Below are 25,624 nucleotides of genomic sequence, written 5' to 3' on the forward strand. Positions count from 1 at the left end.
CCGGGGATACAAAAACCTTGGAGGAGGTGAAGGGCGTGAGTGGTGTCCTGAACGTAGGTAGGGAGTACCTGGACTAAAGATCTCCAACCCCCAACCCCAACCTCACCATCAAACCCACAAACAAGGCGGAGTGCTGTAATAGTTTGGTGCACTGACCTCTACACTACTGAAGCACCAACTTGCAGACACCTCCTCCTACTGTCCCCTTGATCATGACCTCACCTCCCATCGTCAAACCTTCATCTCCCAGACCATCCACAACCTCATCACCTCTGGGAGTCTCCCATCCACAGCCTCTAACCTCATTGCCCGTGACCCCACACTGCCTGATTCTACCTCCTACCAAAGATTCACAAACCTGACATCTCTACTCAACGCATTGTCTCAGCCTGCTCCTGTCCCACTGAACTCATCTCTACATACCTGTCCCCTAGAACATGAACTCCTTATCTACATTCAGGACACCACCCACGCCCTTCACCTCCTCCAAGATTTTCTGTCCCCTGGCCCCCAATGCTTCATTTTCACAATGGACGTCCAGTCTCTGTACATATTGGCCCACCACGATGAAGGTCTCCAAGCCCTTCATTTCTTCCTCTCAAGTCATCCTAACGCTTCCACCAACACCCTCATCCGCCTGGCTGAACTGGTCCTCACCCTCAACAACTTCTCTTTCCAATCCTCCCACTTCCTCCAAACCAAAGGGGTTGCCACAGGCATGCACATGGGACCCAGCTATGCCTGCCTCCTGGTCAAGTACACGGAACAGTCCATCTTCCGCAGTTACACCGGCACCACCCCCCACTTGTTCCTCCATTACATTGATGATTGTATCGGCACTATCTCGTGCTCCTACAAAGAGGTTAAACAGTTCATCAACTTCACCAACACCTTTTACCCTGACCTCAAATTCACCTGGACCATCTTGGACACCTAATCCCCTTCCTGGACCTCTCCATTTCCATCTCCATCTCCAACAACTAACCATGCACATCTACTACAAGTCCATCGACTCATACAGCTACCAGAACACACCTCCTCTCACCCTAATTCCTGTAAAAATGTCATCTGTTATTCCCAACTCCTCTACCTCAGCCATATATGTTCCCAGGATGACTAATTCCACCTTAGAAAATCCCAAATGGCCTCCTTCTTCCAAATTGCAATTTCCCTACCCCACCACCAAAGGTATATTCCCCTCCCCACACCTATCAATGTTCCAGAGAGATCATTCCCTCTGCGACTCTCTTGTCAGGTCCATTCCACCCCACACCTCACCCCCAGCACCTTGCCATACACCACAGGAAATGCTAAACCTGTGCCCATACCACTCCCCTCACCTCTGTCCAATGCTCCAAAGGATCCTTCCATGTCCAACAGAAATTTACCTGTACCTCTGCCAATGTCATCCATTGCAGCTCCTCTAAATTGGGGAGACAGGACACCTTCTCATAGATCATTTCAGAGAACATCTCTGGGACACCCGCAGCTAACCCCACTACCCTGTGGGTGAACTCTTCAACTCACCTTCCCAGTGCTTCAAGGACTTGTAGATCCTGGGCCTCCCCCATCGCCAAACCCTTACCACCCAACATCCAGAGAAAGAACATCTCATATTCTGCCTTGGGACCCTGCAACCACATGGAATCAATGTGGATTTCAAGTTTCCTCATTACCCCATTCATCTGAACTCCAGAGAATACAATCCTAACTGATTCACAACTTCTCCTCATACATCAGACCTACCATCCCAGGTAAAACAGTGCTGCACTCTCTCTGTAGCAAGAATATTCTCCCTAGGAGACCAAAACCGCACACATTTCAAGTGTGATCTCAACAAGGCCCTGTACAATTGCAGCAAGACATTCCTGTTTCCATACTCCAATCTTCTCATTATGAGGGCTAATATGTTAATTTCCTTCTTCACAGCCTGCTGCACCTCTATGGTTATTTTCAGTGACTGGTGCATGAGAACATGCAGGTTTCATTACATATTTCCCTCTCTCAATTTATGGTCAATCAGATAATAATTCATCTGTTTCTGCTCCCAAAGTGGATCTCACTTTTACCCACATTATAATTCATCTGCCATGCATTTGCCCACACATTCAGCTTGTTCAAATCACACTAATTTACTTATTCATGTTCCCACTAAATAACTACTGTTCTACAATCCTATAAACTACTCCTACCAATGTCACCTTCCTTTTTCTTTCTTACCGCCACCCTTATGAATTTTACATCTTCTGACCCAAGATCATTTTTTGCTATTATGCTTATTTCATCCTGTACGGTCAATACTACCCATCATTCTTTCCTTCCTGCTTGTCCTTTGCATATCCATGAGTATTAAGTTCCCAGGTTTGATCTCCTTGTAAGTATATCTCCATAATGACAATAATGGCATAACCATCTACCTGTACTTCTGCAGTTAATTAATTAATTTTGACTTGAATATTACATGCACTTAACTGAAGCGTGATCAATGTTGCCTTGTCTGATGATTTGGAAACTTCTATGGCTTTAAGGCAGAGATTCATGAAGACTTGTGAAATGATGACATCAAGTACAATCCTTCTAATTTTGAAGAGAAGAAGTGAGGGCATTTGCTGTGGCAAAGAGGTGAGAAAATCAAGATAGTAAGATTGAAGTATAACAAACCAATTTGTACAATACAAGATCATTTAAAAGAAAAGTTTGGATCGCCAACAAGAAAGATGACCATTAAAAAATCAGCAAGTTTTCCAATATCATGAATTAAGGGAACCTGACTATTGCTTGCTCTGTAACTTTTGTCTTATCTCTGATACGAAGATTACGTTTCAGACAACACCAGGCACACATTAGGAAGCACCAGCTATAAGCATTTATGGCACCGATCTCAGGGATGTAGAAGAATTCTCTTAACTTATTGTGTGTTCTCTTCGGATGTTTCTATTGAGGAAGAATCCGACTATGTGCCCAGAGACCAAGTTCTGCCTATGGCCAACTCCATGATGGTGGCTTGAAGCAGCAGACAATAATGGTGGCTAAAATCAAACTTTCCCAAGTCATTGTCATCACAACTCTATATAGCACCGAATCACGGGTCTGTTACAGGGCTGCATGAAAGCTCTGTAACACTTATAAGGGTAGGCCATGTTGCCCATGTAGGTGATTATAGAATCTCAAAGCAATTGCTATTAAGGTGGTCAGTAAAACTGAGTGAAGGGCACCCTTCACTTTACAAACTTTTGTACTGTATACCACCTTTCTTGAGAAAACATTGCAGCCAAAAAGTTAACATTGAGGCATACAGTGAAATCTAGTTCAGCATTTTTTGAAGATTATGTGTCAAACTCGCAATACCGGATGGGCGCAGAGAAATATTAGAGGTGGTGCGGCAGAAGAGATCCCCCCAAGTAACAATAATATGAATTGCCAGTTCAGTACACATTCTTCTGTCACCTCAAGGACTCAAAAATGAAGTTATTTATAGTTTGGACATATTCAATAGGGAAGTGCCATGACAAGAAAACTGCATAGTCAATGAATTCATGTTTTGCAATACCTAATATGACACCATCTAGAGCAGAGGAATGCAAGAAATACAAGTGTGAACTTCATTACTATTAGTTCAGTTGCTTCAGCTGAGTGGTGTCATCATACTATGACTAAAGGACAGGCTGATTTCCAGCATCTGCAGCCCTTGTTTTTGCCTAAAGGAGGCTGAGTCAACAGCCATACTTTAATTTTTTGAGATCAATCAACACAATGAATTCAATTATCCATTACTGTCCTCCATTTAAAATTGCCGTAGATGTTATAGTCTTTCCACTCTGGAAAAACATTTGACTGAGTAACTTGACATAATGTAGCAGGACCAATGTAGTCAGCTACAATGTACTAAGTGACTTCAAATCCACTTTACTGCATGCAGATCACTGTCTAGCTTTATCGCACCTACCTACAGGTACAAACAAATTCAAAAGTGAAGTCTAGTACAAAACCTGCACATTTTTACTTTCACAATCATCGTAGTACATTGTCTGCATAACTGTTAAATGTGCATAATTACATGATAGTTATTGATGTGTGTATGTCCAAAGAGAAGACTTGGTACAAAAACTATAAAGGTGCTAATTTATCCACGTGTGGCTCTAATCCTTGTCAGAGTCATAGTCATCTCACCCCTGAAAATGCTTCACTTAATTGCTCCTGGACACAACCAGAATAATTCCAATTTTAATCTCAGTTCCCTTTTCTATCTCAATTTACTGCCAAAACCTCTCTAGTTTCTCATCTGTGCTCGAGTTCTGAAAAGCTACTTCTGTCAGTCTATTTACATTTAATTGATTCATACTCAATTTCCCTTTCTGGCTCCTTTGATGATATTGTAAATGATTGAAGTTGATCAGGTATCAGGAAATCTTCCTTTTGTCCAGAAATCATAAAAGCACCACTTTGGTTCTTCAATTTATTAGGGCTCCACTTCCTTGCCCTATCTGAAGTACAGTACAATCAGTAAAAAACTCCTCTTTCAGCCCATGCAGTTAACTCGATTCCTAAAAGTTTAATCCTTTGGGCCCGACTATTACACAGGCATGGAGTGGGCTGCCAAATTTACAATCATGCCACAAATCTCCCTCTTTCAACTTAAACACTCTGACAACATAGGTGGTTATTTAAGACAGTCTATTAGGAAGACCAAAACTACTCATCAAACCCTAAACAAACTTGGAATACGTGCTACTAATTCCACCCTCACCCTGGCCGTTTCAACCTGATCCAATTTTGAACATTGTTGTCCCATTAGACCTCACTTGCACTTTTAATTTCACAACTTATCTATTTTCAAGGAATTCTATCTTCAGAATATGGCCTGGGTCTGATGTGTTGCAGCCAATAGCCACTGAAGCTCTTAAGCATGTTTTGGCTAATCTTCTGCAGAACCTCGGGAACATTAGGTGGTCATTTGGCACTTCAAGTCTGCTCAGTCACTTAATAAGATCATGCCTAAACTGATTGTGATATCAATTTCATTCCCTCGCCTATCAAAAATCTAAATTCAGCCTTGAATAAATTCATGACCCAGCCTGGACTATTTTCCAGGGAAGAGAACTCCACAAATTATAACCCAGAGGGAAAAAAATGAGTTGCGATCTGTCTTAAAAGCAAGACCTCATAGCATTAAATGTACCCTAGTTTTAGTCTATTCTACAAAGTAAACACTCTGAATTCATCCTTTCTTGAACCTTGTAATGGCACAATAAAGATCACCTCTTATTCAAAACTTTAATGAGTAAAAACATCCAACTTCTGCAATCTCCTTCCATTTAAATAGTATACTGTCTAATCTTCCTGCCTACATTTTCCCACATTATATACCATCAACAAATTTTAGCCACTTAACCTATATTCTTTTGCGCACACTTTCTTCCTGACAACACTTTTCTTACCTATGTTATGGTCATCAGCAAACTTAGCTGTCATACATTTAGTCCTCACATCCAAGGCATTGATATGGATTGTAGATTGTTGGGGGTCTAGCAGTGATTCGGGTGACACTTGACTAATTACAGCATGCCAATTCAAAAAAAAGCACCGATTTTAACCCTACTCAATTTCCTGTTAACCTATCCTTTATTCACTCTAGTATTGTTGTTTTCATTGAAACATCTTTAGTTTGTGCAGTAACAACCAACGTATTAACTTATCAAATACTTAATGGAAATCTACACACATCCATCTACAAGTACTCCTTTATTCATCTTGTTACTTCATCAAACTTTAAGTTAACTGAACACTATTTCCCTCGCAAAACTATACTGGATGCACCTAATCACAATGTGATTTTCTTAGTATTGTTATAAATCACCTTCATAATGAATTCCACCAATTTGCCAGCAACAGTTCGGCTAACTAGCTAAAATTCCCTGCTGTCCCTCTCCTTTCTCAAGTAAAGGTGTTGCATTAGCTGGTTTTCAATCCCGAATCCCTTTCAGAATCTAAAGAATTTCGGTAAGGTTGTAGCCATTACTAGGTTGGTTGGATACTACTTGGTTCTGGGGATTTGTCACACTTTAGCTTGAATTATCTTCCCAAGCTTCTTTCTCTGCGGATGGGGATTGTTTCAAATTCCCCTTTGCTTCACTACTCGATTTTCACTTCTTGATATCTTTGGGAAGTCTTCTAAAGTGAAAACAAACAAAATTTTTGTTCAACACCACTGTGATTTCCGGACTTTCTAGACACTCTAGAGGACTCGCAACATATTGCTACTATTTAAATATTTATAGTACCTTTACCATTTACTTTTATATTACTAACAAATTCTCTGCCTTTTTATGGTTTTAATGGTTCTTAAAATTCATCTAACTGACTAACCTATCCTTAAACACTATTCAATTCTACAAAATGTATTTTTAATTTGATACTACCCATATTTAACCACAAATGATGCATACTTCAAACCTATCCTGTGCAAACATTTCTAAAATTCTCCACACAAAATTCCATTTGCACTTCAATTTCAGTGTTGACCTACATGGGATGCAAGTGTCCTGGTTCAGCCAACATGGATCTCCATACCACATTGGTGTGGGTCTGCAAACATATGTAGACCAAACCAAGAAAAGATCATAGCTTCCTTCCCTAAAGGACACTAGTGAACCAGCTAGGCATTTTCCAAACAATCAGCAATGGTTTCATGGTCTTCATTAGACTCCTAATTCCAGACTTTTTTTTTTAATTCAATTCAAATTTCACCATTTACCATACTGGGATTTGAATCCAGGATCCCACAACACTACCTGGGTCACTGGATTAATAGCAGAGGGTTAAAACCATGAGACCACCACCTCCCCACCTGGTCATTCAATACTTCAAATTTAAATGTCATTCTATTGATTAGATTTAATTGCCTTACCACCTCACTACCTCCAATTTCCTCCAGCTATATTTGTTCATAAATGTCATTCTCTGAGTTTCTCCATTACTGGTGACTATGTTTTCAAGTACTTCACCCAATACTTTGCTTTTCTACATGTATAGCACTCCTTAAAACATTCTTCTTAGGCCTAATATTTCTGACTTTTGCTCAGTTCTTATCTGAAAGAATTAATACCTCTAAAAGGGTGACATGGTGGCTCAGTGGTTAGCACTGCAGCCTCACAGCACCAGAGACTCAGGTTAGATTCCAACCCTGGGTGACTATGTGTGGAGTTTGCACATTCTCCCAGTGTCTGCGTGGGCTTCCTCCCGGTGCTCCGGTTTCCTCCCACAATCCAAAGATGTGCAGGTCAAATGGATTTGCCATGCTAAATTGCCAATAGTGTTAGATGCATTAGTCAAAGGGAAATGGGTCTGTGTGGGTTACTCTGCAGAGGGTCGGTGTGCACCTGTTGGGCCAAATGACCTGTTTCCACACCAAGGAATCCAATCTAAAAAGCAGATTGGGAGTTTCCCCCCCAAATATGTAAGTGACATATTTCTGCACTTTGGTGTCATTAAGATTTAATTAGCTTCAATAAACATTTGTAGACTTCGAGTGATGTTTGTGATATGTAGAACTTTCATTCTTAATACTTGAGACTGCATGTTCTTAAATTAAATAAACATACTGAGAAGATAGGATGAAAATACTTTAGATTTTAATACTTATCTGCAAGATATTAGTACATGAAACTAGAAATAACCTTCTTGTACAAAGTAAATAGTTACTCCACAATATATATCCAAAGCATAATAAAAATCAGTTGCTACAAATAGTCCCTCATTTTACATAGAAAAATAAATAGACATTCTGCACTAGCCACAGTTTGGCCTTGTTTCCATATTGGTCCTTTTGTATTTAACTGTTCCACAAGTTGCATTAATCAGGAATCAAGAATTCTAATATAGCACTTTTCCAACACAATAAAATTATTTGGTAGTCAAGCTATTTAGGATTGTATGTTTTATTGCAATGATCCTAAAAATTCTTAAGGCATTCTTTTGAGATAGTCCTGCAAGTTAACAAAACTGAAAATATTTGTATGCAAGTTAGCTGTTTAATGTGCAACAAAATTCAACATTGTTCAGAAGGCATATAAATATCCTCACTTTTTGGAACCAAATGGCATTTTAACCCAAAAGATACAGGCACAGTTTGAAAATAAAAACAAGACTTGGGATAAGAAATTTGAATTTGATACAAAAATACATTAGTAGCATTTGTTACAAATGGAAATGATGGTATTCAATAATTGATCTGCCTATCAGGTGTCATTTAAGGTGTAATTTTAACAAGGAGCCCAAATGTCAAAAACGTGTGTGCATGGTAACAGAACAACAGAATTCTATTGTTAATACATAGTATTCTTCAGATAAGGTAATATTTTAATGAAAATGTTAGGAGAATATTCACATGCAGGTATCAGCATATTAAAAAATAAGTTACAGTACCTCAAATCTCAGCCTAAATAGGTATTTTCCTCAATGCATAAAAATATTTTATAAAAGTGTTTACTGATTAAAAAAGGTATGTTTCAGAATTTTTGCATTTGTTTAAGAGCTTTTATCTTTGCATACCACTACCATTAATTTTTATTCAGTAAACATTTCACTGAAAGATTTGGCTGTTTCAGTTTTGAAAATTCATTTGTATAGTAACAGCAATTTGAAAATAAGAAATCCAAAACATATATGCTTAGAGGGAAAGTATGATTTGTTTAAAAAGTATTTGACTTATTCCAGTTTGTATGCAATTACACTAATTAGAGTTTTATCAAAAAAACTAGCTTCTGAAAGCGCACATGACAAACGCAAAATATTAAAATTGTGTAAAGTTTCAGAAACTGCAAAGTTATGTTTTGCTTTGCTTTTGCCAGTTTCTCAAAGCACCAATAAGATTTCTATCATCATTAGATTCACATTTGTTTAACACATTTGATGGAATAATTTTTTTTAACATGAATAAGAGTGTTTTCTACTAATCTTTGGATAGTTAACAGAGTCTTGGACCTTCAGACAGGTGTCGAGTGAGTTGGGAGTGTTGATATTTCTTCATACAAATAAAAAAATATTTTTTGTTAACACCTGCAAATTAAAAAAAAGGCACTGAAATATCTTTGTTCAGACCCTATATCTATTCTGTTGCTTTTTTCCCCAAATGTTTTTTACTCAACCATTATAAGAATTTATTGATTCAAATGGAGTGTAATAACCTCCCAAATTTAAAAGTATTTTCATTTCCGGCACAACTACATTTTGCTCAAAGTGATGCAAGATGAGGTTTTAGGCAGAGATTGATTTCAAATTAATTGTCTAACGTTAAATTTCTTTTTATAGCAATTTATCAGTTTCTTCTGGAATAAAACAATTAAGTTTACAGCTTACCACATTAGAAAATAAGTTTACAAAAAAAAAAGAGACAGAACATATCTGCTTCATCTTGTTTCTCTGCAATTCTAATCAACTTTGCTCAACATTTCCTGGGTATAGGATTCAAGCCAGGAATATTTGAAATGATTCAATGAAAAATCTCAAAACTGTAGTTTATATATAAAAAAGATTAAAGTAATATAACAACATTTTTTGTTAGCAATGTACAGAATACAAGGTTGTGACTGACATTATAAAGTATTTGCACATCTTCACCACGCACATTACTTGAGTCTACACCGCATGGAGCAGTGTGACAATTTGCTTTGACTTTGTTCAGCTTCAGTGAGAGCTACCCTCTGCTGGACAACATTGGCAATATCAATTATGCTTCTCATTGTAATCTTGATTGGAGTTCCTTCTTTATTGTTCATTGGTCTCCAACCATGCAGTGTTTAGAACTACCATGGAATCAAATACAATTAGATTCCATTATTTTAGTTGCAATTTATTTCAATTGTGGTGTCTTTGGATTCAGTTGGTGATGACTTTAATTCTACATATGCTGAAAGCAGAATATCCAAACAAGGTTTAGAAAAATGAATGCAAAATGAAAGTGATTCTTTCAAAAGCTGCATAAATTTAATAATAGAAAGCATACAATCCATTTTAATGCATAATGTTTACTTTACTCATTTACCAAAAATATAAAACCTACTCCTAAAGTTGTCAGACATACTGTATTAAACTTTCTGGCTGAATTTGAACATGTATCCAGAGTCCAAAATAATCATTTTCCTATTCCGAAAAAAAGGCATCTAACTGAAAGTCCCACTCACACTCTCTCTCTCTGAAGACGTTACCTTGCCTGAGCATTTCTAGTAGTGTTTGCATTAAAACATTTTCATTGTTGGTCTATATGGTTTGAGATCTTTGAGAAGATCTTAGAACATTTGAGCAGTCTGGATTTATACTTGGGAGTTTAGAAGGGTGAAAGGAGTATCTAGAGTCAGATGTACAGCATAGAAACAGACCCTTTGGTCCAACCCATCCATGCCGACCAGATATCCCAACCCAATCTAGTCCCACCTGCCAGCTCCCGGCCCATATCCCTCTAAACCCTTACTATCTAATTGAAACAAACAGAATATTGAATGGCCTGGACAGAGTAGATGTTGGGAAGATGCTTCCATCGATAGGAGAGACTAAGATCTGAGGGCACAGCTTTAGAGTAAAGGAAAGACCTTTTAGTACTGAGATAAGGAGAAACTTCTTCAACCAGGGAGTGATGAATCTATGGAATTCATTGCCACAAGCTGTGGAGGGCAGGTCATTGAGTATACTTAAGATGGTGATAGATAGGTTCTTGATTGTCAAGGATTACTGGGAGAAGGTGGGAGAATGGGGTTGAGAAACTTATTAGCCATGATTGAATGGCAGAGAAGATCTGATGGGATGAATGGCCTAATTTCTACTCCTATGTCTTATGGTTTTAAGATTTGTATATTTTGTTGTCAGTTTGCTCACTGAGCTGGTGGGTTTGTTTTCAGACATTTCATCATCATGGTAGGTAACATCATCACCGAGTCTTCAGTGAAGGGTTGGTGTTCTGTCACACTTGTGTGCGTCTTTTGGTTTGCTCTGGTGGGTGATATAATTTCCAGTTCTGCTTCTGAGATATTGGTAAATAGGATCCAAATCTATATGTTTGTTCCGGTTTCAATGCCAGGCCTCTAGGAACTCCCATATGTATCTCATTTTGAATGTTCCAGGATGGATGCATTGCCCTAGTCAAACTAGTGTCTCTCTTTGTCCGTGTGTATGGACACCAGTGATAGTGATACCACTATCATGAAGTTGTTCAAAAAAACTTCATATGCCATTATGTGCTTTGGGCATTCTAAATGTCACACTATATACAATATTATATCCGTTGCTCTCGATGTGGTCTCCTCTACATTGGGGAGTTAGGATGCTAACTCACAGAATGTTTCAGGGAACATCTCCAGGACATGCACCAAACAACCCCATTGCCCTGCTGCCAATCACTTCAATCCCACCCACCCCCTTTCCATCAAGAATATGAAAGCCCTGGGCCTCGTCCACTGCCAAATCCAAGCCACCTAACACCTGGAGGAAGAACACCTCATTCTCTCCCTTGGGACTCTCCAACCACACGGCATCAACATCAACTTCACCAGTTTCCTCATCTCACCTCCCCCGCCTCATCTCAGATGCAACCATCCAACTTGGCACCGCCCTCTTTAACTGTCCTGCCTGAACATCTTCCTTCCCACCTTTTCACTCCGCTCTCCACTCTGACCTGTCACTATCACACCCCACTTGCATCTACCTATCACCTTCCCAGATACCTTAGCCCCACTCCCACCCTCCTACTTATCTCTCAGCCCCCTTCCCCTCACCCAAGCTCCCACATTACTAATGAAGAGCTTATGCCCGAAATGTTGACTCTCCTGCTCCTCTGATGCTGCCTGACCTGCTGTGCTTTTCCAGTGCCACACTTTGACGGAATACAATATTATGTTAGTACACAAAGACATTTAGAAACATTTACAAATGCAGAGTTTTAAAAAGTGTCAGTTCCATTTTTTTTCATTGTAAAGACTTTGTGAATAAAGTTCAATGTACAAGTTAAAATAATATGCCTTTTTAGATCATTATAATTACTGCCAGTGATTTATAGTCATTTGCTCTGATTTGGATCTCATGTTGCTTCTAAATGGCATAACAATAGAGTAGCATTCAATTGCTGTTTATAATTTATTTCTTCTACTTACGACATTAAGTGATGCTGCACTCTGTTCAATGGACAAAAATAGATATAGAACCTCGATCATTTCAAGGTGCTTTACAGTGGCGTTCTCTTGATACTCAGCCATATTGCAATGTAGGGAATGGAACAGTCACCTTGTTCATTAATAATGTCAGTGAGCTTCGTCATCTACTACGATTCTTGACTCAGGGATAACATTGGCAAGGAAACTAGAAATCGCTCCTCTACTCTTTTTCAAATAATTAATGGAACCTTTTATATCCATCCAGGAATGTAAATAGGGCCTCATTTTAATGTCTCAACTGAAAGACAACGAATCTGATGGTGATGTACTGGCCTCCACTGCAGTGGTATGCCACTTTGAATTTTGTGCTCAAGTCCTACCATTGGAAGTCAACCTGAAACTTTGGCTCAGAAATGAGAATGCGAACAATTGTTAGGCTGATAGAAGGTAAAGGGCTCACATTTACACTTGTCCAGTATTAACTAGATTCAACTTCAAATGCTTCAAAAATAAACATATTATATGAAACTGTCAAGACTTTTGTTAATATAATAGTCATAGTTCCTTTAGAAATAAAAAAAACTGCTGGAAAAGCTCAGCATGTCTGGCAGCATCTATGGAAAGAAATCAGTTAACGTTTTGGGTGAAGTGATTGTAATGGTAACTGTTAAGAGTTTTCAATTACAGGTAGTTGTTCTATAATGTGAAAAATCTCTTTAGAAACAGAGCTTAAAGTATTGGTGATGTAAATGCATTACAGCCAGCACACATTTTAAAAGTTCACGCTTTAGAAACAGTGTCCCCAATTCGTCAATTGTGTTACAGCAAATTCGCATTAACGAAATGCGCATTATAGCAACCTGTAACTACAAATACAAGAAAATTAGTGTTAGGGCAAAGAAGGAACAAATTTGACTTGTATTTATAGCCATGATGCAGAGATGTTGGTGTTGGACTGGGATGCACAAAAGGTTGCCCCTTTCACTTTACCTGACAAAGGGGCAATTCTTCAAAAGTTTGTGACTTCAAATAAACCTGTTGGACTATAACCTGGTGTTGTCTGACTTCTGACCTTGTATTTGTAGTTAATTGAAAAATCTTAACAGTTAATAAAAATCTCAGACTGATGCAATGCACAATTTAACCAAACACGTAACTCGGAAATTAAGGCAGTTTTAAGCATTTATGGATAAAACATCTGATTCACATTCCCTGCGTTCTAATTTTAAAGAGGCTCATCTCAAAGAGAAATAATGACACAATTTTATGAAATGTACCACAACTTCATATTTCAAAGCAGGAAAGAAAATTATGGAATATTTGTCTGTAATTTGGATTCCTGCTGAATGAGATTATTGCTGTCACTTATGACCCTAGGGTGAGAATCTAATACTATATCATAGGAATCAAAGACCATCTTCGCCTGTCTAAATATCACAACTCAAACACCAATTTAGCCCATTTACTGCTGAAACCTACATATGTCACTCTATATCCCTTGACTCGGGGATTGATTAGTTCAGTTGGCTGGATGGCTGCTGCAACTCAGTAACACCAACAGCCTGGGTTCAATTTCTGTTCCAATTGAGGTTAGCATGAAGGATCAGGTGAGAGATATCAGATTAAACCAGAACTAGTTGTCACTCTCTAATGAGAGCAGGTTTATGGTCTGACAGCTATCCTTACCACTTCATCAGCACCTTTGCTCAGTGACTAGTGTATCTCTGATCAACCAGATTTTCAGATGGTGCAAACCACAGAAAAGGAGATGCATGAATGATAAACTCCCAGATTCATGACAATGTCATACTGGAACAAGACTCTGGTAACCAAATAGATGGTATCAGGCACAGCAACATTTGCTTTCCTCGACACAGATAACAAAAAACTATAAGACATAGGACAAGATGGCCATTCAACACATTGAGTCTGTTCCACCATTTACTGAGATCACGGCTGACTGATGTATGATCCTCAACTTCATTTGCCTTCCTTTTCTCATCACCCTTGATCATCTTTCTGATTGGACACCTGTCCATTTCAGCCTTGACTACATTTAATGACCGGTCATAACAGTCTTCTGTTGTCACTACCCTCAAGAAATTCTTCATCTCTGATTTAAAAAGGGTGATCCCATACTGAGTTATGCCCTCTGGTCCTAGTGTCCCCCATGAGGGGAAACAACTCTATATCTACCCTGTCAAACCTCCCCTTTCCAACCTCACACTAGAGTATCTTACGTTTCAGTAAAGTCATTTCTCTTTTTTCTAAACTCCAATAAGTGTTAGCCCAAACTATCAACCTTTGATAAGAAAATCCCTCCATCCCCGAATCAATCTGGTAAACCGTTTGCTGGAGAATAAGTCACTAAGCAGTTGATATGATTTAATGACAGAGGAATCTAATGATCATGCAATTCATTTCCAGGTGGAACAGATTAAATTTGAGCATATGCTATTTTATGAATCACTGATATAAACATCTTTGCTACTACATTGGTATAAAAATCACAGCACCACTGAAAACTGAATCAGAACACCATCAGAACAGGCCTAAGGTGATGCTGCCTTCCAAACTTTACAGTGAATATAGTAAGGCAGCACAAAAGCATTTTATGGTTATAATTGAAGTATTTTCCTAATGTGGGTAACTGGACTACGAGTTTATAAGCACTTCTCTCCTACAATTATCTAGGAGACTGGCTACAAATAATCTTAATGTTTATGGCATAAGACATGACAAACACTTCCCCAGAACTTGATCACAAGATAAGTCCAAATAAAGATGGTCTTTTCTGAAAAGTTGACTTGTGATTTACAAATAATCTCATTCCTCAGAAAATTGTTTCCTCTGTTTACCAATTGTCTAAGACAACTATTTACAGTACAAATACAATATAACACTCTCAAAACATCCACCCTAGCAAAAGAAAACTCTTCTTAGGTGACCGTCCTTTGTATTGAGAAACACTCGTTTTGCATCCAGAATCTGCACCTTTGTTCACATATATAACTATATTCAATAACAGGAACTGAATATAATAGCTCTTGGGAAATACCTGGTTGAGTTTCGCAGTATCAATTATGAATGGGAACTTCCTTTTCCAAGGCTATGAATTATTTGAGATGCAGTCATAGATGCACCTGCATAAAGAAAAGTTTAGAATTTAGAATATTATATTTTTACCATGGTTGAATAAAATATAAAGAGTTTGGAAACAAATGGAATAAAATATACATTTCATGTACAAGATAACCATGCATGTTAACAATCTAGGTTTGTTCAATATATCATTTCAGTTGCATGACACTGTAATCTTTTGCTATAAATTCTGTCTCTTATGGTCCTGCTCTGCAACGACCTGATGAAGGAGCAGCGCTCCAAAAGCTAGTGCTTCTAAATAAGCCTGTTGGACTACAACCTGGTTCTGTCAGATTTTTAACTTTGTCCACCCAGTCCAACACATCAATATTAATTACATCTCACTGTATCAAATCAAAGCTGTAAGATTAGACATTCTTATTCAAAGTAGTAACTTTTAGTCTGATTTCCATGATAATATTAATAGTTTTCTCTCAAGCACTAATCCCTTCAAATGCGCCATTAATGTTCCTCTATACGGCTCCAAAACAATCTCCCCTTCTTCAAAATCATTGAACATATCATCACCCAAATCAGTGGTCATCATTTCAGAGCACCAAGTTTAGACTATTCCAACAAGCATGACTACAGGTCTGACATAGTCTACAAAGACATCAGCTGAGTGAGAGAGACCATGATGCACAAACTCACCTCATGCACCTTCAGCTGGTTGTAATGTTTGAAATAACATCATTCAGCTAGGTGGAACCTCTCTAGCTCTTTTCCATTACCATCTGTTCAAAGCAGGAGAATCCCCTACAGATTCTCTTCATCTCACTGCATACAACTGTACTTGGCATAGCCGAGGATCTAGCTTTGGTACACTAATTTCTCATCAATATCCTGCTCTTGAAGACATCACCTAAAAACACAACAAATCTCACATGCATACAAAATAATGCCCATCCCTATGTCAGCAATACCCCACTCAAATGCTCCGCTGCCTTATGATTTATCTTCGACTTGTCTGACATCCTGATCAGGATGAACAGAAATTTTCTCAAAGATTGAAAAACTCAGTTACCTAGCCACAAACTACTTTTATCCCCATCACTATCATAGGGATGAAATCAGAACATTTATTGCAATGGTATCATCCTTTTTGGTTGTGGGATGAATCTCTAACCACATCTGCTCCATTACCAAAACTGCTGACTTGTAGCTGTAATATATCACTCATTCCTTCCTCAGCTCATGGAAGGAAATCTTCATCCACACCTTTGTTACCTCCGGATTTGACTATCCCAACATTCTCATGGCTGGCCTCCACTCTTCTACTCCCCATAAACTTGGAACTAATCTAAAACTCTATTGACCATATTCACATTCACCCAGCTGACTTGCCTTCACTGACCTATGCTAGCTCAGTTCAACAGCATTTTGATTTCAGAATTTGCATCTCCATTTTTAAATCCCTTTTGTGAACTTGTATCTTGCTATTTCCATTATCTTGCCCAGCCCTACAACCTTTTGAGATCTCGATATGACTCTAGCCTCTTGCATGACACTGAGTTTGACTACTTCACCATTGACAGAGAGCTGCTTGGGTCTCCTGTTCTGGAAATCTCTCCTTAAGCAGTTCTGCATCTCCTTTTCCCTCAAGCCACTCCTTCAAATCTATACCTTTGTCCAATCTTTGGATGACTGAATATCCCTTTAGGAGGTTTAATGTCCAGTTTTGTTTGGTAATATCCCTGAAAATACAAGTTATAGTTACCATGTGGGATGAAGGTGAGACCCCTTATTACAGCTACAATAATTTATATTTATAAGGCTTTTGAAGATCACAGAGATGTTGGCTTCTTTCATCATTTATTCCAAAATTATTTTATGGATGTGCGTTACTTGCAATCTAGGGAACCTACAAAAATTAATAACTGTCTGTCGTCTTTCTACTTAAACAATATTTAATTAATAAAATGGAGACACTCCAGCATATTTATACTCTGATTATGTAGGAATGTCTTTAAAATATTGGAAATACTGTGCAGATAGAGCATTACGTGGGAAACTAGTGTTATTATTTCAAAGGAAAATACTTAGTGGTTAAACTAGTTTAAATTTTCACATCCAACTTACTTTGAAAGGGATTTTCTTCTCCCTGTTGTGATTCACTAGGATTTACATCTGCAAAGTAGAGTTTAGGTCTCTCGTGGTATTTGACTCTGTAAGTATCAGTCATGCAATTATCCACAGAAAAATACGTTATTGGAGCAACAGATTTATCCAGTCCTGAAGGAGCATTGGTTGCAGATTCGTCAGGTACAGATGCATCATGATTAGATTTTTCAGCAGGACTTGAAATGTGTCCTTGATTAGAAATCCTTCTTGGCACTTCATTCAGAGGTATCGTTGCATCATCCGTAAACCTGGATTTTATGCACGTAGCCACTTTTGTCAAAACATTTTCCTTTTGCTCTTTGAGCTCATCTCTGATCAGGGCTCTCCGATTATACATTTTTGGAGGCAAAGGTGGTGGCGATGACCTATCTTGATGGATAGATTCTAGGAAATTTTCTCTCTTTTCACAATCATGATACGAGCTTAGGCCCTCAGACAGCAGGCATTGATCAAGCTGAGATTTCTCAGAGGATCGACTGGCTGGATGCAAATGTACCGGTGAACCAGTTGGTGGCGTTACTGCAGTTATTTCCATACGCTGTAACTGGGGAGGAGGCCAATGATCTTCAGAATCCAGTGAGATTGGAAAATTGTACTCAGAACTTTTCCCATAAGCAACCTCCTTGAAATCCTTACTAGGAAATGCACGATGATCTTGTGGCACAGGTATATCTTTGTTGTTGGACTTGGCTGAAATATTTGGAACAGGTTTGTCTGTGGATGATTGTTTTAATTGCTGTTGTGGAGGATTTGGATTATCTTTACAGAACCTGTGGTTTTGCAAGTTCATTCCTAATGATTCATGAAACTGTGTATTTTGCTTAGGGAAGGGAGCAGATTTCCTGGATCTTTCTAGTGAAGGTGAAGCTTGGCCTTTAGTAAGCCTATCCATACCGATGGGAGATCTAAAAATAAATTAATAATGCAAGTTAAAATTCTTCCATAGCATATATAAAGTATTCTGATAAAGGATAGAAGGTTCTCCACAAATATTTGAAATGGGTATTCTTGAATTTACTGCAACACCAATTACCTTTGCATGTTAGGTCCTTCAACAATGTCATCTCTTAGTTTCAACTCCTTGTTCTGCATTTCAGCTGTGATTGAAAAGAAGTAAAAGCTATTTTGTTAGTTCACATAAATGCAACTTCAAACAGTCTGGAGTTCTTAATCAGTGCAGTCTGATATAAACGTTACATGATCCATTATGGTTGTTCACAAATATTCTGAAATCAAATCTACACCAATGTAGAATGCTCACATTATCAATTTTTCTCAAATGATACATACGTATTGTGAATAGATAAAAAATTTGTAAGAGCACAGACTAACTACAGTCCTCATAGAAATGAAAGATAAAAGATACATTTTTCCAGAACACGAATGCCTTCATGTCTCAGTGGGAAATTTGCATACACCATGTGGGCTACTATAGGCCCCAATTTGCACATACCAGCACTCGTAGAAAATTACATGCCATATTCCAATCGATCCTCTGCAGATTTTTGTTAATCGTTTGATGTATCTAATATTTATCACCAATGCCAATACTTTTTTTTAAAAAGCTTAACCTTGATATTCCCTTTATCACTTTAAACATCTTGATTACCTCCATTTGAAAAAATCAAGCTACAGATGCTCCAAACTAGGCTTCTTTTACAACTAATTTGCACAACAATATGGACAACAAGGCAAGGCTGCACTTAATATTTAGTGCCATGAAAAGTGGGTGGTCGCACTTGAAACCACAACAATATTGAAATAGATCCTTCGAATTAGCAGAAACATTCCAATGTTTTGAATTGTATCTGGCACAAAGGAAGATGCTGTGGTCATTAGCAGTCCAACATCTCAGTCTAAAGATGCCACTGAAAGACTGGAGCGACTGGGCTTGTATACCCTTGAGTTTAGAAGACTGAGAGGGGATCTGATTGAGACATATAAGATTATTAAAGGATTGAATACTCTGGAGGCAGGAAACATGTTTCCGCTGATGGGTGAGTGCCGAATCAGAGGACACAGCTTAAAAATATGGGGTAGATCATTTAGAATGGAGATGAGGAGAATCTTCTTCACCCAGAGAGTGGTGGCTGTGTGGAATGCTCTGCCCTAGAGGGCAGTGGAGGCCCCAATCTTTGAATTCATTTAAGAAAGAGTTGGATAGAGCTCTCAAGGATAGTGGAATCAAGGGTTATGGAGATAAGGCAGGGACAAGGTACTGATTAAGGATGATCAGCCGTGATCATATTGAATGGTGGTGCAGACTCGAAGCACAGAATGGCCTACTCCTGCACCTATTGTCTATTGTCAGTGGTTAGTATTGCTGCCTCAACACCAGGGACCCAGTTCAATTCTGGCCTCGGATGATTATCTGTGTGCACATTCTTCCAGTGTCTGCATGGGTTTCCTCCCACAGTCCAAAGACGTGCAGGTCAGGTGAGTTGGCCATGCTAAATTGCCCATAGTTTTAGGTGCATTAGTCAGAGGGTCTGGGTGGGTTACTCTTCGGAGGGTCGGTGTGGATTTGTTGGGCCGAAGGGCCTGTTTTCACACTGTAGGGAATCTAAAAAAAAGCCTTCCCTCCATTATAAGAATGCCTGATGATTGCACAATTTCACCACTAGTCACCACGCCTCAGATACTGAAGCAGTTTGTGTCCATATGCAGGAAAACCAGGACAACATACAGGCTAGGGCTGATAGGTGGCAATAACACTTGCACCAGCTAAGTGTTGGCAATGATCAGTTCAAACTTAATCATCACCCTTTGTCATTCAATGGCTTTACCCTTACTAACTTTCCCAATTAACTCCTCACTGGGGGCTACAGTTGACTTGTAATTAAACAGGACTAGTTTTGCCAAACTTATCTAAACAGGTTACAATTTTGTACACTTCAAGCAAGCCTCCACTCAAGTTTCTTTGCTCCAAAGGAAACAACTTAATCTTCTTTAACATTGTAGCTAAAATCCTTCATTCTTGAAATCATTCTGGTAAACCTCCTTGGCATCTTACAGAACTGGACAGTAGACAAAACCTGCAGCTAACCAGAGCTTTATTAAGTTACCATAATCACAATGGGCTTTTTGTGCTGAAAATCTTAATGTCTTTGTATCATTTTTTCATTATCTCAGCATTCTAAAATGATACCCACCCAATGAAGTACCTTTGAAGGCCATTAATTTTTATAATACAGAGGACTCTATTATTGGAATAATGATTATCTGAATTTCAGATTATCCAAAGATTTCAAGGTCCCACAAAAATGTTACATCAAAAACGCAAGTATATTTGATTTACCTTTACTGAAGAACATGTGAAAATGCTGGCAAAAATAGAGAAACAAGCAGCTCAAGCATCAGCAACTGGATTTTGTTTTTAGGTAATAACCCAGCCCTTTGCAAAATTAAGTCTTTTACAGTGCAGGGTATTCCTGTCATTTTACCGGGCCATTCATTAAAAAAGGTTGAGAACATAAACCTTTACTCGAGGCAGTGCTTCTGTCTTTCTATCGCGAGACTGAGTTCCAGGAAACTGACAAATACTCTTGTGATCATAGAAGCTGTTCAGGACCTGGTTTTATGCTGGGATTTGACACACAGTATGTGTGTGACAGCAATTCCTTCTCATTTTAACCTGTGATTTGCAGACTGCAAGAATTAGCTTAAATGGCAGACTTATTAAAATTATTTATTTAAATAAATTTTCCGGTAGAGCACAGCATTAGTTCAGTATGGCTTCCCTTGTTTAAGGTAAAACCGATTATCCGAATAATTAATTATCTGAACGAAAGAGTGTCCAACCATCTCGTTCGGATAATCAAGGTTCCTCTGTAGAAGGAAAGCATCAACTAAACATACAACCCTCCTCAAACAGCACTTAGATAAATGACTGGATATTTTTTGCAGCGTAAACTTTTCTCCAGGAAACAAAGAATTCCTAGAATCTATGGGATCTTATTCAATTATCCATCAGAATGGACACGGCACCTAAGTTTTTTGCTAAAACAAAACCAGCACCATTGACAGATGAACTTGCCTCAAAATGGCCTGTAAGTGTGAACCTGCTGACTCAATAAGTAATAGTGGATTATTCCACTAAGGTTAACACTTCGTTTACAGAGCTCTTCTGGTGTGGTGAGAGCTTTCCTCTGGGCCAAAAGGCCCAGCGTTTAAGTTCCATCTGCTTCAGAAGTGAATCATAACAGATCAGAACAGGCTGATTAAAAATATCGAACACTTATTATACATTCTGTATGTTTCTAATACTAATCAACTGAAAATAGAGTGCTTCTGTTTACCTCCGATTTTGTTTTAATACATACAAATCATACAATCCTTAAAAATAATAACGCCATATTTACCAGAGAGCAAACCTTCACCATTTTAGGCATGAAAAGAATGCTCTAAACTGAAGTACACCAGACAAGAAAAACCTGTTCCAACAGTCATATCTGTCAATTGTTGCAATAGGAGTCTTATAATTGTAGATGACAATTTTCAGGTGGAAGGAGAATAGGTGCTTAGCTAAACAAAGTCAACAAGCAAAATTATATACGATGCAATTTCAGCATCCACTCCATCCAATCTCACTTTACAATGTAGCAAAAATTACAAAATCTTAAAAATTATTCCTTACATTTCATTTGAGAATGTTCTTTACTCCACAGAGTATTTAATGTAACACATTCCAAAATTTTAAACCCTACTGTAGGGAAATGTCTCCTATAACAAAAATAAAGTACTGCGGATGCTGGAAAATTGGAAATTAAAGCAGGAAGTGCTGGGGAAACTCCAGTTTTTTTTAGATTAGACTTACAGTGTGGAAACAGGCCCTTCGGCCCAACAAGTCCACACCGACCCGCCGAAGCGCAACCCACCCATACCCCTACATTTATCCCTTACCTAACACTACGGGCAATTTAGCATGGCCAATTCACCTGACCCGCACATCTTTGTGACTGTGGGAGGAAACCGGAGCACCCGGAGGAAACCCACGCAGACACGGGGAGAACGTGCAAACTCCACACAGTCAGTCGCCTGAGTCGGGAATTGAACCCGGGTCTACAGGCGCTGTGAGGCAGCAGTGCTAACCACTGTGCCACCGTGCCGCCCATCTTTTAGGCAATATCTGTGGAGAGGGGAATGGTGTTAATGTTTTGAGTCCAATTAGTTGGTGAACTGATCAACCACCTTACAGGAGCACAGGGTGGCGCGGATGCAGTCATCAACGTTGCAGAGGAAGAGATGGGGAGTGGTGCCAACATTACCCCAGAAGATGGACTGTTCTACGTAGCTGACAAAGAAACAGGCATAGCTGCGGCTCATGTAGGTGTCCATGGCTACGCCTTTCGGCCGGAGGAAATGGGAGAATTGGAAGGAGAAAATGTTGAGGGTGAGGACCAGTTCAGCCAAACGACTGAGTGCGTCAGTGGAAGAGTACTGATGGGGACGTCTAGAGAGAAAGAAATGGAGGAGTTGGAGGCCATGGTCATGGCAGATAGAGGTGTAGAGGGACGAGATGTTCCATGGTGAAGATGAGGCATTGGGTGCCAGGCAAACGGAGGTCTTGGAGGAAGTGGGGGCGTGGGTGGTGTCCCCTAAAGTATGTGGGGGGTTCCTGGACCAGGGGTGATAGGACAGTATCGAGGTAGGTGGAGAGGAGTTTCGTGGGACAGGAGCAGACTGAGATGATAGGTTGGTTGGGGTAGTCAGGCTTCTGGATCTTGGGTAGGAGGTAGAATTGGGCAGTGCGGGGCTCCCAAACTATGAGATTGGAAGCTGTGGGTGGGAGATCCCCTGAGGTGATGAGGCTGTGTATGGTCAGGGAGATAATGATTTGGTCATGGGGCAGGAGGTCATGGTCGAGGGGGTGGTAAGAGGTGCATTCGAGTTGTAGAGCTTCAGCGGTGTAGAGCTCAGTGCGCCAAATTACCACTGCACCCCATTTGCCCGCTTGTTTAATAGTGAGGTTGGGGTTGGAGCAGAGGGAGTGGAGGGCTGCACATTGTGAGAGCAAGAGTGGGTGAGGCGGTTGGACAGGTTGAAGCGGTTAATGTCACAGCAGCATGTTAAAATGAAGAGGTCAAGGACAGGAAACAGGCCAGCAAGGGGTGTTCAGGTGGATGGGGTGTGTTGGAGGTGGGAGAAGGGGTCCTTGGTAGGAGGGCAAATGTAAAAGTAGGCAAGGTAAAAACAATGACTGCAGATGTTGGAAATCAGATTCTGGATTAGTGGTGCTGGAAGAGCGCAGCAGTTCAGTCAGCATCCAAGGTGCAGCGAAATCGACGTTTCGGGCAAAAGCCCTTCATCAGGAATAAAGGCAGTGAGCCTGAAGCATGGAGAGATAAGCTAGAGGAGGGTGGGGGTGGAGAGAAAGTAGTATAGAGTACAATGGGTGAGTGAGGGAGGGGATGAAGGTGATAGGTCAGGGAGGAGAGTGTGGAGTGGATAGGTGGAAAAGGAGATAGGCAGGTAGGACAAGTCCGGATAAGTCATGGGGACAGTGCTGAACTGGAAGTTTGGAACTAGGGCGAGGTGGAGGAAGGGGAAATGAGGAAACTGTTGAAGTCCACATTGATGCCCTGGGGTTGAAGTGTTCCGAGGCGGAAGATGAGGCGTTCTTCTTCCAGGCGTCTGGTGGTGAGGGGGCGGCAGTGAAGGAAGCCCAGGACCTCCATGTCCTCGGCAGAGTGGGAGGGGGAGATGAAATGTTGGGCCATGGGGCGGTATGGTTGATTGGTGCGGGTGTCCCGGAGATGTTCCCTAAAGCGCTCTGCTAGGAGGCGCTCAGTCTCCCCAATGCAGAGGAGACCGAATCGGGAGCAACGGTGACAACAAATGATATTAGTGGATGTGCAGGTAAAACTTTGATGGATGTGGAAGGCTCCTTTAGGGCCTTGGATAGAGGTGAGGGAGGTGGTGTGGGCACAGGTTTTACAGTTCCTGCGGTGGCAGGGGAAAGTGCCAAGATGGGAGGGTGGGTTGTAGTGGGGCGTGGACCTGACCAGGTAGTCACGGAGGGAACGGTCTTTGCGGAAGGCGAAAAGGAGTGGGGAGGGAAATATATCCCTGGTGGTGGGGTCTTTTTGGAGGTGGCGGAAATGTCGGCGGATGATTTGGTTTATGCGAAGGTTTGTAGGGTGGAAGGTGAGCACCAAGGTGTTCTGTCCTTGTTACGGTTGGAGGGGTGGGGTCTGAGGGTGGAGTTGTGGGATGTGGACGAGATGCGTTGGAGGGCATCTTTAACCACGTGGGAAGGGAAATTGCGGTCTCTAAAGAAGGAGGCCATCTGGTGTGGTCTGTGGTGGAACTGGCCGTCCTGGGAGCAGATATGGCGGAGGCAGAGGAATTGGGAATACGGGATGCATTTTTGCAAGAGGTAGGGTGGGAAGAGTTGTAATCCAGGTAGCTGTGGGAGTTGGTGGGTTTGTAAAAAATGTCAGTGTCAAGTCGGTCATCATTAATGGAGATGGAGAGGTCCAGCAAGGGGAGGGAGGTGTCAGAGATTGTCCAGGTAAATTTAAGGTCAGGGTGAGATGTGTTGGTGAAGTTGATGAATTGCTCAACCTCCTCGCGGGAGCACGAGGTGACGCCAATGCAGTCAATGTAGTGGAGAAAGAGATGGGGAGTGGTGCCGGTGTAATTACGGAAGATCAATTGTTCTATGTAGCTAACAAAGAGACAGGCATAGCTGGGGCCAATACGTGTGCCCATGGCTACCCCTTTGGTCTGGAGGAAGTGGGAGGATTCAAAGAAGAAATTGTTAAGGGTGAGGACCAGTTCGGCCAAACGAATGAGTATGTCGGTGGAAGGGTACTGTTGGGGACATCTGGAGAGGAAAAAACGGAGGGCTTGGAGGCCTTGGTCATGGCGGATGGAGGTGTGGAGGGATTGGATATCCATCGTGAAAACTGAGACGTTGGGGCCGAGGAAACGGTAGCCTTGGGGGAGGTGGAGGGTGTGGGTGGTGTCTCGAACATATGCGGTGAGTTCCTGAACTAGGGGGGATAGGATAGTGTCGAGGTAGGTAGAGATGAGTTCAGTGGGGCAGGAGCATGCTGAGACAATGGGTCGGCCAGCGTGGTCAGGCTTGTGGATCTTGGGAAGGAGGTAAAACCGGGCAGTGCGGGGTTCTCGGACTATGAGATTGGAAGCTGTGGGTGGGAGATCTCCTGAGGTGATGAGGTTCTGTATGGTCTGGGAGATAATGGTTTGGTGATGGG

General features: G+C 40.4%; 1 protein-coding gene across 1 annotated transcript in view; it reads right to left on the reverse strand.

The window, feature by feature from the left end:
• Positions 1–7,609: 7,609 nt before the first annotated feature.
• Positions 7,610–25,624, reverse strand: part of LOC132816585 (inactive ubiquitin carboxyl-terminal hydrolase 53-like) — a 99,805-nt gene continuing 81,790 nt past the window's right edge. The window contains exons 14-17 of the mRNA XM_060826379.1: positions 18,436–18,499; positions 17,361–18,307; positions 15,199–15,283; positions 7,610–9,907 (exon numbers count right to left, since the gene is read on the reverse strand). Coding sequence (XP_060682362.1) covers positions 15,222–15,283; positions 17,361–18,307; positions 18,436–18,499 — 1,073 coding nt within the window. The 3' untranslated portion in view covers positions 7,610–9,907; positions 15,199–15,221. The remainder of the gene's footprint in view (positions 9,908–15,198; positions 15,284–17,360; positions 18,308–18,435; positions 18,500–25,624) is intronic.

Source organism: Hemiscyllium ocellatum, chromosome 1, assembly GCF_020745735.1.
Source record: "Hemiscyllium ocellatum isolate sHemOce1 chromosome 1, sHemOce1.pat.X.cur, whole genome shotgun sequence".
In the NCBI taxonomy this organism is placed as follows: domain Eukaryota; kingdom Metazoa; phylum Chordata; class Chondrichthyes; order Orectolobiformes; family Hemiscylliidae; genus Hemiscyllium; species Hemiscyllium ocellatum.